The sequence below is a fragment of the Panthera leo genome, chromosome C1 (assembly GCF_018350215.1).
Source record: "Panthera leo isolate Ple1 chromosome C1, P.leo_Ple1_pat1.1, whole genome shotgun sequence".
Lineage (NCBI taxonomy): Eukaryota > Metazoa > Chordata > Mammalia > Carnivora > Felidae > Panthera > Panthera leo.
Genome location: NC_056686.1, coordinates 58,888,380 through 58,907,952, shown reverse-complemented (window position 1 = coordinate 58,907,952; position 19,573 = coordinate 58,888,380). Strand labels below are relative to the sequence as shown.

General features: G+C 36.5%; 1 protein-coding gene across 6 annotated transcripts in view; it reads left to right on the top strand.

Annotated features, from left to right (window-relative positions):
• Nucleotides 1-19,573, top strand: part of NEGR1 (neuronal growth regulator 1) — an 841,359-nt gene that overhangs the window by 659,819 nt on the left and 161,967 nt on the right. For 5 of the 6 annotated variants that reach the window (XM_042952174.1, XM_042952180.1, XM_042952176.1 and 2 more), the window contains exon 6: nucleotides 8,564-8,715. In XM_042952174.1, coding sequence (XP_042808108.1) covers nucleotides 8,564-8,715 — 152 coding nt within the window. Of the gene's footprint in view, nucleotides 1-8,563; nucleotides 8,716-14,967; nucleotides 15,056-19,573 lie in introns of those variants that run through there. The other variant, XM_042952178.1, reaches the window with a different exon arrangement.

The following is a 19,573-nucleotide window of genomic DNA, read 5'->3' as shown; positions in this document are numbered from 1 at the left end:
CATGATAAAGCATTTAGACTTGATTCCATAGGCTTTGGGAAGCCACTGAAGGACTTTTCAAAAGTAGTAAAAGTATCCCATCCCTGTCTTCATAAAATGTTTCTCAGAGCAGTTTGGATGGCAAAGATATAAAATATGATTTAACCTAGGGTATTAGTTGTGCAATTAAAAATCAGTGATTGATTAGGCTAAAAGGAAAGGACCATTTGAAGATAATTTTAAGTTTTCCATCTCAGGAACAAGGTGAACGGTGAAGTTGTCAACCGAGGCTGGGAACATAGGAACAGAGATTTGAGAGAGCTGGGCTGAGTTTTGTTTGGGATATACTAAAATTGAGGTATTAATACTGCACACACAGTCCATTAGTAAACAGCTAGATTTCAGTTGTGTTCTTAAAATTCATAGCAATATTTCCAAACTAAATACTAATCTTATGGTTCTTAAATGTCCCTAGAATCAAGTCCTAACATCACAGTATGGCATGGAAGGCCTTCATGTTCTTGCCCCTGTTTACCTCTCTGACCACAAATCTTGCCATTCTACCATCTCACAATTGGGTGATAACTATCCTAAAATATTTTGGCCACAAACTGTGACATGATCTCTATCTTCCAGGCCTTTTAATATGTTGGCCATTTTGCTTATAAGCCCCTTTCACACACACACCCATCCTGGCTACCTTCCACTAGTCCTTTAGTCTCAATTCAGATATCATCTTCTCTCAGAAAACTACCCTGACCCCTTTCTACTAGGAAAGGAGTCTCTCCAGATGGTCTCCCATGTTCTTACCTCTATCAAAGCACTTTTTAAGCTATACTCAACTTTTTTTTACTAGTCTCTCCTCTCCTAATCTATAATCTACCTGAGCATGAGGATTTTGCCTTGCTCAACCATTGTGTTTCCAGCATCTAACATGGTGTTTGAAATACACTCTATTGCAAGAATGAGTGGGGCCTTATAATCATGTGAGGGTAGAGCCATTCCTATTTTAATACAGTTTCAAACTGAGAAGAGAATATCACTACAAGATGCATCTGTCACCCTAGATTGTAGGACACTGTAAACCCAATACATGATTGCAGAAAAGACACTGGTTTCTGTTGCTCAGTTCTGACCTTCCAGGATTTCGTTTTTGTGAGTGTGATCTCTGCAAAATGGTTGTGTTGGTATATTATGGGATGAAATTTGACATTAAAGTCTTGCGCACATTGATATTAGAAAGGCAGTTCAAGCAGAGGGAAAAAATCTAGTCATAGGCCAGGTTGTCAGGGATACAAGGCTCACTGCAGTCAGGGGAGGACTGACACTTGCACTATAGCCTTTGTTTATTTGATGTAAAGTTAAAGGTAATATCCTCCCCATGTGAATCAAACCGTCACAAGCAAGGCAACCCAAAGGTCTCTAATCTAAAATTATTAATTTCATTAAAATTGATAAAGTAAACAAGGCATACATTTTAAATAGCCTAATAAAGTCTAAAATCATTAAAATGTCCTAATATATTATAATACATTAATGTATTCAAATGTGCAACTAAAGATAGATACCTCTTGGGACTGAGACATTGATGCATGATATTCTTCAGTCTGTTCCTAGGAATAAATGATATCATATTGTATTCAAGCCTTAAGTACCAAACAACACAGTAAACCAATAGGTTGCTATGGCAGCATGTTCACATCAATTTTCATTTCTCTCTGGTATCTAGCAGTACTTGTTCCTCCTTCTTTTACTTTTATTTTTTTTATCGGCCCTGCACATCTGTGAAAAAGCTAGATGAGGTTGATAATACACATGTAATTGAGACTGAATTTGGCACATCTTGAAATCATGATACTATGATCTTTTCAGTCACTCTCCTAGATCTTTCCTTTAAAAATAATTTCCTGTATTTTCAATATTTAATATTTTGCTGCCATCTGAGAGGAAATGTATCTGTTCTGTCTAAGAAACAGACCCTAGTATTGAACAATAATAACACCTATCATATGTCTAGTGCCTACTGCATTTGATATAAATGAGTGTGTTCATAGATATTACATTTTATATATTTAAAAACCATTCTTACATCAACACTATGAACCTGGTTTCATTTTTTTTCATTTAACAGATGAAAAAACTAAGCAGTACAAAAATGTAAAAACATAATTCATACAATTCAACATAAGTATACAATAACTACTCACTGTATACCTATTAAGTACACAACATTATGTCCCATGCTTAGAATATAATGAACAACAAAAGCTAGGAAACTTGCCCTAATGGATTTGCACTCTAATGGGGAATATGGACAGTAATCCAAAGTCATACAAATCTATGAAAACTTATACCTGAAATGTTGTGGTAAGGAGAGCTTTTTGATGTGATAATGATTTGACTAAGTCAGAAAGAACACATTAACTCCATAGCATCACTAGAAAACTTTAAAGACAACTTTGAACTTACTTAAAATTATTGCATTCTTGCCATCTCCTAGGTTATGTTTTTTTCTGCCATTCTTGACTATATTCCACATATTCACTATGGGGAAAGATTTACTGCAACCCAAATATTTAGTGAGCCTAGGGGATGAAACACAAACAATAATCAATGCTGAAGGTGTGTGTTGTCCTGGAAGGTAGTTTGAGGAGGAAAGAGTGTGGCAAGAGACCATTTCACACTTCTCATCTTGGGACTGAGTCATATCAAAGGATGACTCCATTGGAAGTGAAAGACAGCTACTGTAGGAGACTGGGGGCATGGCTAAGCCCCACATAGATAGTTAAGAGACCTCTGGTCCAGGGAATCTCAGCTGAACTGAACCTTATATTTTTTTAACTCTCTATCCCATTAGATTTACCCCATGGACTGGATCTGGTTTTCCTGGCATAGATACCACATATTACATTGGTTATTTAACTCCACTGGTTCTATTCTTTGGCTTATTAATTTCCTTGAACCACCAATGATTTATGACTTGTCTTTCCAAACTAAAATACAGTATCCTGGCTTCTATTTGATGATTTGAGTACCGTTTTGGAATAATATCGATAGTCAGAAGATCTGGATTTGAATGTTGGTTCTACCACTTACCAGATGATGGAAGATAAATTAACTTAACTTTTCTAAACTTTTTTTTTTCTCATCTGTAAAATGGGACTAGTAATGCTTACCTCCTAGGGATACTATGAAGATTAGTTGACATACATTTGAAAATGCTTAAATGTTTTCTGAATGTCAATTTCACACAGTCTTAACACAAACTTTTTTGTACAGCATTGAAATTCTTTAGTGTTAGATTACCTCAGTCATAAATATGTTGAGAGCAGCTAACATTTTCCACATATATAAAGCATTCCTGCTCTCATGGAAAAGACGAGAAATATAGCCATGATGCAGAAGCAAAATATATGTAAGCTAGAACTCTGTCACTGAGAGAGACATTGAGATGTGTCATGTAAGGACCTATATGATCTCGATGTCATCTTCATATTTTTAAGTGTAGCCAAGGCGCTTAGCTAGAACTGTGTCCATTTGTCTTTTCCCCCCTTTGGTTCTTAAACCAGTGCCTTAAGCATAGAAGGAATTTAATCATCATTTGATGATGAAGTAGAACTTCATTTCCATTACGACTGTATCACCTGTGATGTTTTTACCATCACCCATGACTTTTTCTAAAGCTCTTTTTTGAGTTGTATCCTTAGCTCACACCACCTCTTGGAACTCAAAGCCTGCAATCCATTGTGAGAAGTAATATTCATTTTCTTTGTACATATATCTCTTATGACTCAAGAACTACCTTCTGTCCCCTGCTGTTTTTGATCTCTGCTATACTATCACCCAAAAATCACTTAATAAGGCCATAATAATCTTATCCAGTTATACAGCATGATATATTATCATATTTCCTTATAATTCTACTCTGATGAAAGATCAATCATCATTTAGTCCACCTCTCCCACTCCTATTTAAAGTACTTAAACATTTTAAATGTTGTTGTCTGATACACTTATGTATATTTCTTACATTAGCAATGAAGAATTTCAGTGACTCTTTGCACTTATAAGCTTGTTTCTCCAGAATATTTATTGTTACGCTTGACCTGGAAATGCGCAGAGCAAACAATAGTCCCAAAATGTGTCATCAGGCTGGATTTATATATAAAGTGAATGAGGTTTGGTATAGCTATACCACTTAGTTTTGCAGTCTTATCAGTCAGTGCCAATGGCTTGGTGGTCAGTTTTGCTGTTGTGATGTTGCTATGGACTCTTCTGTCCATCTTACTTACTGCCTGAGAGAAGCTATGATTGTAAAGTTTGTGAACATTTCATGGGTCAGATTTGTAAGTATCTTTAAGTTATTAGTATGCTTTCTATGTGCTACTTCTTTATGACCGACACTTGAAAATATGGCTATTCTAATTCAGAACAAGTTAGTTGGTCAGGCTGTGTTACTTATGAGTTGCCTGCATCATCTGATGACAGGGCAGATGGCCTGCAGTTTACAGATTTATGAGGCATTAATGAAAAGCAGAAGGAAGGAGAGTGAGGGCAATGATCCTCAGTATGTGTCTTCATCCATCTGGGCTGCTATAACAAAACACCACAGATTGGGTGGTTTGTAAACAACAGAAAGTTATCTGACAGTTCAGGAGCCTGGAAGTCCAAGATCAGGGTGCAAGCATGGTCTGAAAAGGGTCCTCTTCTAGGTCACAGACATCTTGTTGTATCCTCACATGACAGAAGGGGCTATGGGAGCTCTCTGAACTAATCCCATTCATCATGGTTTCACCTTTATGATTTCTAAGCACCTTCCAAAGTCCCCACCCACTAATACCATCATCTTTGAGGTTTAGATTTTTGACATATGAATTTTTGGAGGACACAAACATTCTGATCAGAGCAGTATGAATAAACTACCATCGGCGGTAAATGTAGAGGACAACAGGGTCCACAATAATAGAAGGATCTTACAGCCATGGGGTCCACTGAATGGTAAAATGCAAAAAACAAAAATGCCCAGGGATTTCTAAGCAAGCATCAAATGCTGCTGATCCACTTCTGAGGGTAAGAATTCCATAACCAACCACTAACCCAACACAATTGTTTCCTCTCTTCCTGCGGGAAGGGACTATGAGAAGACGTCTCTTATTTTGGATTCTAAGTCAATACAAGAATGATTCTCTTAAAACTTGAAACACTTAAGTATTTAGGGAAAAGAGAGAACTCCAAATAAGGCAATATTCCAGAGTTAGTTCTCTGGTTTTTATTGCAAGGTGTATTGTGAACTATTGCTTGAGTTGTCACTTCAAGATTTCACATCACCAATGTAAGGAACTCTGGTTTCAAACAAGTCTGGGATGGATGTGAAAAATTCAATGAGGCCAGGGTCATTCTGTTAATAGGCTAACATGTGCATGTTTGAAGGCTATCAAGCATTTTCTTTAATACAGAATGATACTTTAATTTGCCAAATATGTGTTTATTGATAAATAATTCTTCTTTTTACAGACTATTCTCTTTACTATATCCAACCATTTTGGAATAAAACTGTTTCATAAAGAAAACAATTGTCACCAATTAAAGACATCTTTTATTATTTGTTTTTAGTCAAAGAGTAAAATTACATTCAGGACATACATGATGAGACTTATAAGTGTGGTTCAGATTTCTATATCCAGTAACTAAGGGCAGGAGTATTCATCTTAACAGGGTCCCCATTGTGACTAAAATCAACTCAGTTGTGTTTACAACTGTTTATGTTTATGTGTCTGATTGATTCTTCTCTTCAACTTTAAGCTACTGAAAGGCCTTCAAAGATCTTGAAGAGCCTTCAAAGATCTTGCCCAGCCAAGTCCCTAATCATCTGGCATCAAATTCATCTTTGTAGCAATGATAAATTTAAGAATTGATTTGAATAGCTGAGAAAGCTCTCCACCCCTTGCACCCACAGGATCCCTACGGGAAAATCACAGTACACCTTCAGAGATAGACACCATCTCAGAAGTCACTCTCCCTCAATGTCAGCTTTACCAGCCATCTACTGGTAAAGACAGGTTCTTATAGGGTATTTTGAGGAGTCAGCACTTCTAAAATTCCCGACTTTAAAAAAAATAAACTTTGGAGTTCTCCAGTAATCTCAGATAGGTAGCTTCCTCTAGAGGGAAGAAAATCCCCCCAGGGATTACCAGCGGGGCTTTTCTGTTTTGTTGGCCATAATCACTTGCCAGCATGAGTGGAGCAGCAGGAGTCACAGCTGCTAACGTGCCACCGTGCCACCAGTGTGGCTCTCTGATAAGGATGTTCACAGCAACCCCTGACCAGAGGCCAAAAATGGGTCTACACATACAGAGCGTGGGTGTCCTGTGTGATTTAGTAAAATCTGGGGCTTTGCCTTCAGACACATTTTAGGGCAGAGAGTTGGAAGCCAACTCAGAAAGATGGTCTGAAGGAACATAAGCAAACAGTGCCATCAAGTTACTAAATATACTGCCTTAGAATTTTCTCCCCAGAGTCTAGTCGAATAAAGGCCCTGACTAATTTCTTCTTAATTCTTTAGCAGAAAAATGAATCTTAGCTAGGTAGGTGCGGCACAATGGGAATTTAGTAATCCAGGGAGCTGCTGAGTCCTTTGGACAATGTGTCCATATGAGCACAAACATGGGAAGATAGATTTGAGCCCTAACCCTGAAGCTCTCTGGCCAATGAAGCCATCAGTTTTTATACATAGCATATAATATTGGTTAGAAATAAAGTTGTTAATGTGATGCAGAAAAATATGCAATTATCACATTGGTATTTTGGCATAAATGTTGATAGATTTGAAATATGAGACAGAGGAGTAAAAACTGCCATATCCTTGATATTTTATACCTTATTTTGTTGTGTCATAGTTGAGAATCATTGGGTTTATTGCTCAAGTTAATGTTTTCAGTGTTTATTTAAGTCAAAGTTTTATTAATCTGATTAAGGTTTGAGTTTTGGATAAGTCAAATTCAGCCATTACATGAAATATAAGAAATTCCCAGGGTAATCAAGCATGGCTGCTTATTTTAATCTTCATGTAACTACAGTATATTTTGTCTAAATTCAGATGCAAGTCACATAATGTAATGCAAAGGAGATCAACCTAAACTCTCAGGAGAATGCCACTTATTTGCATCTTCGTGATTAAAAAAAATATTTGCTACTAAAATTTGAACATATTAAGGAGGAAAAATACCATGCCATTCAGGCCATGAGCTTACATAGCCCATATTGTGATCAGCACATCATTTCATAGTAAACTTTGGGGTTAGTTAGGAAGACGTTATCATCTGGTTGGCATCGTCATTATAACAGAATTCATATTTAGAAAAAGAATGTTTTGAGGGGGGCCCCTGAAGGGGGCTTACCAATACCTGTGTTGTGGGGATGTCACCCCAATTCTGCTGATCTATGAGTTATTTGTTAGGTACTATTAAGTGCTATGCAGGACTCAAATATAAAATAAAGCATGTCCATACGGCCCTGTCTTTTGAGGAATTTAAGGCAATTCTATTTATTTGGGTTGAAAAGACCTGTGTGCATGGAAACCGCTGCAGAGAACAATGCAAGAATGTGGCTTTGATTTTATGAATCCCACAGCAATTTCAAGAGAAACATGCAGAGAGCGGGGCAGAGGAAAGAGTCATTTAAGGAGCACTAGAGTAAGAGAGATAGGACACACATCAGACCTGAGTGCAGAGGGAAGGATCCAGCTGGCAGAGATACAAAGGGCTGATGACCACTGGGTGCAGATCAGGAAAAAAGTGAAGATGGAGTGAGCGTGGCAAGCCCTGAGAACGGTGATGCATTGCCAGCCTATTTGAGAGTGAAACCTCTGCCGGTAGGCCTGGAGAGAGAGTGTTGGGTCATCAGGGTGGAATCAGGTAAAACTGAAGCCTGTATTGAAGCCCAGAAAGGTTAGAGGACTCCCCCAGCACATTCCTCAAATGTAACCAAGACAAGACGCAACTTGGAATGCTCTTCTCAGTGCTATACTGTGGCTGTTTTCTAGGTGAAAAGCAAGTCATCTGTCTAGGTTGTATGTAGCAGCAGCAAAATGATGTTGACCCTGGACTCGGAACATCTTATTGCAGTTGTGGGGTTAACTTGGACGGGGAGTTATCCAACAATGTTATCTGAAAAAGCCTAGACATATCTTAGCCAGCTTTTTAGAAACCATCGGTTTGTATTTTTAATGAAATCATTATATTTAATTTGCTTTACTCGTTCTTGACTTTAACAGATGAGACTCTATTGCTATGGTGCATTTAATTTTCTAAAATACAAGTCAGTGTATGAAAAGGACATGTGGAAATCTCAGTTTAGTGTTTTGTAGAGTGCGAAGAAACCTGTAGTAACAATCCACAGCTGTCATACAGCTTCTCCTCCCCTATATCTACTCACGTAAGGAAAATATAATTGCACCATTATCACATTATATGCTAATACTAGTGTGGACCAAACTGTCTATGGGTTGCCATGACAACCCCAACTAAGATAAAACCAAAAATGATATTCACGATGCATATTAACCTAGAGGTGATTTTGTCTTCTAGGCTCTTCAATGGCCAACAAGGAATTATTATTCAAAACTTTAGCACAAGATCCATTCTCACTGTTACCAATGTGACACAGGAGCACTTCGGCAATTATACTTGTGTGGCTGCCAACAAGCTAGGCACAACCAATGCGAGCCTGCCTCTCAACCGTAAGTAACACAGTGTTGCCAGAATGCTCCCAGGGGCCCCTTGGCTCCTGTCCATCAGCAGAGATAAAACCTGAGAATGGTGTATGTTCATTTTTAAACTCAGCCTGATGTGACACATCCCTTACACGGAGGAAACTTGGCCCCTAAATGGTATGGGTGTTTGAGAATTTTATAATCCCTGTTGAGGTCCATGTGTGTTTAGAAAACTGTCTTACAGCTGAGAAAAGGGAAAAAAGATACCTAAATAATAGGACCCACTGAAAAATGTCTTCTGACTGAAGATGGTTTGGTGGGGTTTTATTTGTTTTCATTTTGTTTTTTAAAAATGTGTTCCATTATCCTTAAGCACTGGTTAATTTCCGTTGAATTTACTCTTGGTTGGTTTTCTTTAGGCATTCACCTTGTAATAGTGAGAATTTCACATGCCATATATAAAATGTAAGAGTAAGTAAATCATCATGGACAGAATATTTTATCCATATAGATAATGTTTTTACTCAAAACTATTTGAAATACAACCTAAGGTTTTGCTAAAATAAATACTATATTTCTAATGTATCTTGGTTCTTAAGGTTTTGCTAAAAAAGGAAGAATAAACATGAGGATTAGTTGGAGGGAGAGAAACCTAAGCTGATATTTTCTCCTACAATTAGTTTCAGTACTTTTTAAAAGCTGAGTAAACAACACATTTTCATAACTATAAAATGTTCCTGATTTTGAAGTGGAGTGTTTCTCAAAGTGTTCAAAGAAGATTGCAGACAATATACAATCTTCTCATTTCCACAAAGTTAACTGAAGTCATCCTTATCTTTTATAATTAATATCTTTATAGTACACTGACACGTGTATATTTATATTATCATAATATATAGTTGTGTCTCTGAAAAATGTGAATATTGTGTAGTTCATCACAGACATGATCACTTCCATTTTGCAGAAATGAGCATGGGATATATAATGCTTCTACTACTTAAAAATATATTACAAAAAGTTTCATGATTTATGAACTTTGAATTGTGACAATTTAAGAGCCTCTGATGTTAAATAAAATAATTAGTTTGTTGTTAGTTTCTATATACTTTTAAAACAACATATCACTTATTATTCCAGCTTAATATTACTTCCTATTTCTTAATACCCACACTCTGAAAGAAAACCACTGTTTGCCATGCAATAGCCATAGTATATAACAAACTTGCTTGAGTTTCTTCCATGAGGATGATTTATTTAGTGTAATTATGAATAATATAAACCATTAAAAATATTACAGAGCTACGTGAATTCCAATTTCATGTAAATATTGATATTTCTTTGGTATACTATTAATATTTTAAATGATTTAAATATTCAAGAACCTGAAAGAATTAATGAATTAATAAGGCAAAGTAAAGAAAAATTTAAGGCTTATATAACACATTAACTCTTTGCTATTTAAATTTCTAAATCACATTCTGATTTTTGAAACAGAAACATTAATGAATATGACAGATTAGGAACAAATGTCACTTACTTAAGTGTTTGTTGTGTTCTGGCAACCTTAACACAATCATCTGGAAATAATGCACTGCTAAAAGGGCTTCTAAACATGGTATCTTTAGAATGGTCTCTAATTATCTCCCTTTGCCACTGCCTTCCTGTATGCAGAGGTGCTATGGAATACTAGCGCAGTTTGATTAATTTATCAGCAAAGACATAATATGCAAATATTAACTGCAATTTTGGACATAGACCTAGAAGTTGAAGAAATGACTATATATTCAGACGACATCTATGACCTCATCTGAAATTCTTATTACACTGAGCATTTCTATTTTGTACAATAGTTACTTTTATAAATTTTTTATCTCTCCACGAAATTATGTTTGTTGAGAATATAGGATCAATACCTGGTTCATTATTTTATGGCCCATATCACCAAGCACAGTGCTTGTTATTTAATAGCTAATCAATAAAACTTTAAGGACTAAATGAATTTGTTAAACATTGGATAAGTGATTAAATGGCTAATGAATAAATGAATGAATGAACTGGGTTTTAGATGTAAAGTGTGTATTTGTAATCTCTAGATATGTAAGACAATACCAGGACAATTATAAGGTACACTTACTGTGAGCTTCCTGTAGACCAGATACTATTCTAATCTCTTTATATGAATTTGTTCATTTAATTCTCATGTGATCCAAAGAGGTAAATTCTATAATTTCCTTCTTACAGATGAGGAAACTAAGATGAAAAGAGATGAAACGCTTGACCAAAGCCAAATAAGGGACAAAGCAAAACGCTGAATCCCTACAGTCTTGCTCCAGAGCCCAAGTTTTTAACTCTTACATTTCACTCTCTTGCTGTGAACATAGAAGCATCAACAGAGTGAAAGATAAATTGTATCATTTGCAACATACTCTTCCAAAGCTAAACCTCTACATATAACCTTTGTCCTCATTGTGTTTTTTCATCGACTTTAATCATTTAGGATGTTATTCTTCAACATATGAAACTTTTAAAAATAAGTGGTTAGATGTAAACAACACATACCAGATATCAGATTTAAGTATATGAAAGATGAATGGGCTCAATGTTTGACTGAAAACTTACACAAAAATGAGACTCAGGGATATTTAAACACACAGTTTTATAGCATTTTAAATCTCTTTGGATGGTACAGTTACCCAACGCAGGCATTGTGAATCTACAAACTATATTATGGGGGAAAGCAGCTTTCTTAACGTTCATGTGATGTTAGCTTGAGACAGCACTGTGTCACTTGATAAGAATTTTTGTCATATCTCACAAGGTCTATGAATGGGAGAGGGTTATAAGAAATATGAGTTGCCTAGTGTAGCATTTATACATATAAACCTTCAAACTGATTGATAATAACGTTCTAACAGAGCTTTAGCCACTAGGAGTCAGTTCTCCATCCATAACTATTTAAGATGAAACTTGGAATGATACAGTCTACTCCTGGTTTGTAATAACCTGCATTGTCTAGATCATCAAGGAGATAAGACAAGAAGCTATAATTTGGAGCCTTTCTATAACTAAGACCATAAAAAAAAAATGCAACACTCTTTAGTGTGTGTGTGTCTGTGTGTGTGCATGTGCGTGTGCATGTGCGTGTGCGCGTGTGTGTGTGTTTCATGTAAAAGCAGTCAAGCAGGCCTTGGTTTGGATCCCAGTTTTGCTGCATATTAGTCACATGTGACTTTGTGTAAGCAAATGCCAAAGTTTCATTAATTCATTGTTAATAAAATGAGGCCAATAATGGCTCCCATCTATGGGATGAAAATTAAATGGGATGATGCATGTAAAGCATTTATCCCTCAGCCTGGGACAAAGCAAGCACTCAATAAATGTTAACCATTGTTATTATATCATATCCTGTAAGAGCACTCAGTTCAGTTCAGTTCAGTTCCAAAAGCAATATATAGGTTGCTGACCTTACTTGTTGACCCCGTGCCCAATACTTTACTAAGAGTTTAAATGGTAATCTGGGGGCGCCTGGGTGGCTCAGTCGGTTAAGCGGCCGACTTCGGCTCAGGTCACGATCTCGCGGTCTGTGAGTTCAAGCCCCGCATCGTGCTCTGTGCTAACAGCTCAGAGCCTGGAGCCCGTTTCAGATTCTGTGTCTCCCTCTCTCTGACCCTCCCCCGTTCATGCTCTGTCTCTCTCTGTCTCAAAAATAAATAAACGTTAAAAAAAAATTTTTTAAATGGTAATCTGTTACTGGTAAGCTAGGGAGAAGGCATGCAAATTTGAAATAATGTCCTAACTCTAGCTGTAACTTAACCATATCCCTTGGTCAGTGCATGAACCAGATTTTGTGGCACTAATTCCAGATTAATGAAGTTTGCAGCATAGAAGTTCAGACATCTAGGAGATGCAAGTAGTAAAGACAAAACTAAAAAAATTCTATTTTCAAGGCTCAGATAATCTGTTCAATAGCAACCTTTATTTGTCAAAAAATACATATATATGTATGTGTGTGTGTGTATATATATATATATATACTGCCTATAATGTACAAAACACTGTTCTTAATGTTAGAAAGAAAAGGATTAATATATCTGGAACCCAATGCTCAAAGAGTTCTCAGATGAATGAGAGGAGAGGGATAAGAAACAGACAACTGTAATGCAATATAGTAACGGTGGCATACTAGGACGGAGAAGAGGCTCTTGACCTGGCCTTGAGGGTCATGAAAGGACTGTCATCTAGATGGCTGATGAGAGTATGGCTATAAGAATTATAAATAATATGCACCTCAAAATACCTATTTAGCCACCATTGTGTGATTTTCGACAGAAGTTTGCAGAGTTCATTTAAGAACAGCCCTGAGTACATTGTACAGTGGCAACAATGAAAGAATGATCAACTCAGTCTCTGTGACTGAGGATGAGCTGTAGAGATGACCCTTGAACAAAGGATGTGATTAGATTGAACCTGGGTGTGGAATGGCTGGGTGGGGGTGAGGGAGAATACTCTAGTTTGAAGCAGCCACTGTAAAGACATGGCAGTATGGAACAATCTGACACACTTGAAGACATAGTGGTATCTTTATATGGTTAGTTAGAGTAAAAGGTGGGAGAAGAGACTATTGAGAGATGATTGGACAAATTGATGGAATTATGACAAGAAAGGCTGCAAATGAGCTTGGACTTTATCTTTCTGGTTTTGAAGAGCTATTGAAGGATTTTTAATAAAGGCAGGATATAAACAGATTTAGTTTCTGAAAGATATTCTTAGTTAAAATGAGTTCTAAGCCCAGGTATTAGACCTACAAGAAGATAATTGCACCAAAAAAAAAAAGTAGCAGAGGTGAGGGAGTGGCAAGAAATTAGGAAAGAGGAGTTAATGACCAACTGTGGAGAGAACAGGAAGGGAATTGTAGGAATCTAGATAACTTCCAACATTTAGTTGGGTGAAATTAACCAGGATAGAACAGGAGAGAAGGATTAGCACTTTCAGATTTGGGGAGAAAGTAGAGATTGAAAGAAGAAAAGTGATTTTAATTTTGGACATATTCAGTTGGAGGCAATGTCCAGTAGTTTTCTGGATGTAAAGTCCAGAATGGAGATATGATTTGGAGGTTATCAGAGTGGAGGTGGTAGTGTCAGCAGTAAGATTTTGCAGAAAGGCCACGTACAGTAAAAAGATGAGCAAGGACCAACCTCCAGGTAAAATCAGCATTAAGGAGTGTGCAAAACAGTTGAAATATCCTGTAGAAGCTCGTGGGACAAATCAGAGGAGGATCAGTGCCACAGAAGCCACAGGAGATTTATTCGACAAAAGGGACAGTCAGCAATGCCCAATGTTCCATCAGATCAGAAAAGTCTGAAAATCAACCACTGTCTCTGACAACTGGCAACAATCGGTGATCTTTGCCAAGGCAATTTTGTAGAAAACTGGGAGTAGAAGTCATGAGGTTGTGGATTCAGGTGAAAGAAGTAGATGAGAAAGTAGAGACATGGGTAGTAAACTACTCTTTCTATGGACTAGGCTATGAAAGGAAGAAAACAGGCTGATGAACTGCCTTGATCCTTGAGCAGCTGGTCTGAATTGGCTTTCAATCTGATTAATAGGTCCAATGACTATATGTATGTCAACCACTCCATGACCAGCAAAGATGCCGTACTCAGTCTTTGGTGAATCATACTTCCCATGCTTCTTGCTCTTCTGCAAGCTGCCCTCATTCTCAGTTTGTTAGCCTCTTTTCACACATCTTTCTTCAGTCCCAGAGAAACAAGAAAGGGCTTTGATTTAAAATGAAGTTACCTTAAACCCTTTTGCCTTCTGTGACCTGTAGGCTTTAGACTGTAATACTAAGAGGAACTCTAATTCTAAGCAGAGATGTTAGTAATTTCATTAATAGAATTACTCTAGATAAAGAATATATGATTTCTCAAGTTAGGGGAAAGTAAAGTTTGTATTAGGAAAACTGTAGGAAACCTTGTGAACAATGAGTCCCTCACTTTGCAGATGTTCTGTCCAGAAATTTCTGGCATATACTTGCATTAAAAATGTCTCTTGATGTGTGTGTGAGAGTGGGGGAGAGAAAGAAAGAGAGAGAGAGAGAATATTCTGTAGATCACTGTAGATCAGCCTCAGAGAGCAAATGCTGTAACAAAATTAATAATGGATGACAGCATGCCAACTATTCATAGCAAAATTCCTTATTAAGTAAAAAATGAGAGATTCAGAATTATTTGAGATTTTTATACTATTTTTCAGTTGTGTTTTTTGTTTCCTGAACAGGAGCTGGTTTCTTTATGTCTTCCCCTTAAAGAATATGAACTGAATGGTCCCATCCTGCCATCTATGGGTTCAATTCATCAGATTTACACCCTTATTTGATTAGTAATTTAGTAACCAATAAAAGTCATTTCTATAAGTAAAATATGTTGTATATGCTTTGTTTAAAAAAACAGATATTCATTATAGGACACAAAGAATCATAATCTAAAAGCAAATAAGGAAAGAAATCAGTTAAGAAGGGAAAAAATCTTAGCCACATAAACAAAGTGCTTAAAATTCACATAACTTTAATTCAATACAACCTTCTCCTGAGACTTAATATATGAAAATATTTGGGACAATTCAAGCTTTAATATTAACAGAGTCTTAGCTTGCAGACCCAGATAGATAACAATCATATTGCTATAGTGTGTGGGTGCCAAACTCTTTGTTCATGTGTTTCCAAAAGTGGGGTGTCAAATCTATTGCCAGAATATAGGTCCTAATGATGCTATAAGGTCTTCTTTTCTTGTGTGTGTGCATGTGTGTGTGTGTGCACACGTGCACGCACGTGCGTACGTGCATTTATTCAAATAACAAAGCATTTGCCTCAGAAATATTACACATAAAATATTCAAAGGAATCATCAAAACTTTCTCTTTTCCCTGCCTTAGCAACCCTGTGGAGACAATAATGAAGTTCTAATTTCAAATGTTTTATACAATCATTGCTATTTAACTTTCTGGAATATCTCCTTTCATGTTTACAGAATATATCTTCCCAGTCTATTTAATTTGATGGACACCTTCTCTTAGGGATTAAAAAAAAAAAGGCACTAGCTGGTATCCAAAAGGAAAATGGAAGAGGCTACTGGGGAAAGAAAGAATGTAGCTGGCATAACATTTTTCCCTTGTTTAGATCTGACTGAGGCAGGCAAACGTTATTTTTTTGACTGATTTGTTGAATGTGAAACCAGCTGTGCCCTTGCAAGTAATATTTCAGCTCTCTGCTTGCTTCAAATGTCCCCACATGCCAGTAAGCAACTGTATGGGCTCTCTGTTACTTTCGCATATTATAATGAACCTTGATTCCATGTGAAAGGTGATACCACAAATTTGAATGATTCATATTTTAGATTGAACTTGATCTCCCCTCCTGGAGCTTAAAAGAGATAGGGATTTCATTTTGGTTGAAAGAGGCAGTAATAAATATAGACTTGGTGATTATTGAAGACAGTGTGCTATGTGAGCCAACTTGCTTTATCCTCACAGCTTTAAGATGTTAATGGAAAGCCTTTCCTGGATGTTCTAGTAATAAGTATTTTACAAAAATTAGGTTTGCAGTTGTAGGTAGATTTTTGATATAGTTATATCGACCTATTGAATGGCACTCTGCTAAACTGAAATATGCACACAGAGACATAATCATCATACAAATAATGGCTATATACAAATTTGGTGAAATGCAGCATGAGTGAAGCAAGAAGGTTTTTTCCTCCCTGACCTTATACCTAGAAGCTTTGTGTATTCTCAAGAAGCTAAACACAAAATAGCCATTTAGTGCCATACACGAGAGATGATACCCAACAGGTTGAAGTAGTGAGAATAACTGTAGGAACAGTTCACCAAATCACTCCAACTGGTGCTTCAGTTCATGAAATCACCACTGATTTCATGTAAGAGCCAAATACAAATGCTAACAGAGCTTTGGTTAGCCATGTCAAATGACAGAACCTTAGAGCTAGAGTAGTCTCAGATATTACCTAGTTGGGTTTTTTTTTAAAGTTCTTAAAGCTGGGGATTCCTTTCCTTCCCCAGGGAAAACCTGATGCAAGCCTTTAATATATAACAAAGTTAAATTGGAGTTCATGTGGTTGGTTTGAAGGTAAACCTGGAAAATCCTATCTTTTTCCTCCATATCACACCACACAGTGACCCTGAGGCCTGTCAAAAAGCCATAGAGTTCCACAAAATTAGGTTTGAAAACTTTCATTCTAGACCAGTTCTTTCCCTTTATCGGTGAGGGAACTCAATGTTATATATTGTCATAGCAGATCTAAAGCTAGAGCTTGCTTAGTTTGTCCTACTCGTGTTCCAGTGCTTTTTTCATGACAAGACCAACCACCAAAAGCTTGGGAATCAAATAAGTCTGATTTGAAACCCTAGTCCCCCATTCAGGATGCTGGACAGTTCTCTTAGTCCCAATCTTAACGCTTCAATCATCTCACCTATAAAATGGAGGAAATAGGTTATTTTTACAGGGTTGTTGCAAAGATCAAATGATACAGGATATGTAAAATAACTAATCTAGGTCCTGATTAAATGTCTCTACTCTCTGGTACAGATGATCCAAACTTTGAAGGGTAGCTGCTGGAACCTCAATAACTGAGCAACTTTATCTCACTGGCTATTTAAGAACAGCACTGGTTCTTTAATCCATTTATTCATGTACTTATGTCTATCATTATGATACTGTCTTTTTTATTAGAATTATTAATTAAATCTGCCGTGCACGTAAGCATTCACTTGTAATGATTGAAAAAAAAAGTGGTCAGGTTGATAGAAAGGGTTGTACAGGATTAATTACTCTACTGATGTGTTTCTCTCTGGTTAAGAGGCAATTTGACAGCTGTATCTTCAAGCTACTAAAGCTACATATACATCCCTATAGCTGATACAGGGTCAGTAAATGCCAAAGGGAGGATGGAGCCTTGGTATTTGCTGTTGTCATTCATCAGCCTTGAAATGTAGCAGGTTTGTGGGAATTAGATACCAAAAAGATACTGAAAAATCAAAAGGAGTTTAAAAATTAACCATAAAATTTTATTACGGGTCCTAGCCTGGGAGTCGGGGAATGTAGGTTCTTGCCTTTACTTGGAGAAGTCCTTAGGTAAAGCACTTAACTCTCTGGCCTCAGTTTCCTCATCTATAAAATGCAGAGAATAAAATAACTACCCAAGTTCTCTTTCTCCTATAATGCTTTAAGATTCTAAAAAAAAATCTATATATGTTTAAAAGAAGCAGTTTTATGTATTGATTGTTATTAAAAACAGTTACACTTACTCCTTAACAAAGTAGAAAGGCTGCCAATATTTTTCCCTTCTGTACATTTTTGTCATTGAACTCAAAATTATTTTTTATTGACAGAAAAAAATGTATTTTAATGTATTTTGCTCTGTGGTGAGTTTCCATAAAGTTTAGCTCAATAGCACTGCTGGCCTAATCATTTTGTCATCTCTACAAAGAATTTTACTCTCCAGGGAAATTTCCTTTATGTTCACAGTTTCAATTCTGTTGGCCAATAACCTATGAAAAGGCACTAGAATAGATCTTCTTGCTTGCTATTTCACAAAGCTCTAACCCTTATAACAAATTAGGCCAAAATGTGACCTCGTGTATATGGGAGCTGTGGCTATTAAGATTTTGTAAAAATGAAAACGTGCCAACATTTCCAGCTTGACAAAAAGGTATTCCCAGTCTCAACCTTCAGGAGTGCCTTTGCTAGTCTTTTCCCTGACAAAGCACGTTGGAGGCCCTGGGAGAGATTTCCGCTCCCATGATTTCTCATTAAGTCCCTGAGAGCATATTTACCCAGCATGCATTTTTTTCTCTGTAGCTGTGCCTGGATTCGAAGCATGATCTAATAGTTGGAGCACATGATAAGCTAGCAGTCTGAGCTACTGTCCCACCTCCGCTTTGGTGCTGTAATTTCTTTTTCTGAAAAATTCAAGTGTGGTCTCCCATATAAGATTCAGAGATATAAGTGAAGAAAATGATTACTATGAAGTGCTGAGTGCCATTATTATTAAAATTCCCATTTCTCCTCAGGCAATGTGAGGCATAATTAATAGAGCACATCACCAAAAGAAAAAGTAGAATGAAATAGGGTTTTTTTTTTTCTGTTTTGATATTCCAAATAAAAGAAAAAAGAGGAAGAATTAATTGTGAAAGCAATGATATTTTAATGGGCCAACTTTCTCTAAAGCACTGTAAATTCTGTTTTAGTAGCCATAAAACTGCTGGGGAAGAGAGTAGAAACGGTATGTCCTCATTGAATGCATCTATTCAGTATAGAATGGATTTCTTTACTTATAAATATAATTTAATTGAGATTTCTCTCCAGAGACACATATTAGATACCTGCTCAGTATATCCTTAAGTAAGATATGAATAAATTAACAAGACGTGCTTTCATGGAAATGTTATTTCACCTATGGCATGGCCAGAAATTTTTAGCAAGTTGGATCTTTCCAATTTTATCTCTCTCTTTTTTTTAACAAGCTTTCTCTTTCAACTATTTTGAAGCAAAGAAAGAACTTGAGTAACCCAGCTCTAAAATGTGGTATTAGATAGTTGCATGCTCTTCAGTTTCCTTTCTTTGATTTTTTAAATCAATCCAATTAGTGCATATGTGAAGCAGCCTAATTAGTGAGGCAGATCATAATTCTTGTCAAAGAACCATTAGAGTCATTCTCAGTCCACCTAGAAGGAATTACAAGTTTTGTAAAACACTTCATAAGACAATATTTAGCAACATATTTTTCTAAAACTGGCAGGCCTCTAGTCCATGTTTCAAAAATTAGTGGCCATACCTGTAGGAAAATTCATATTTTCTCCAAAAAATTATA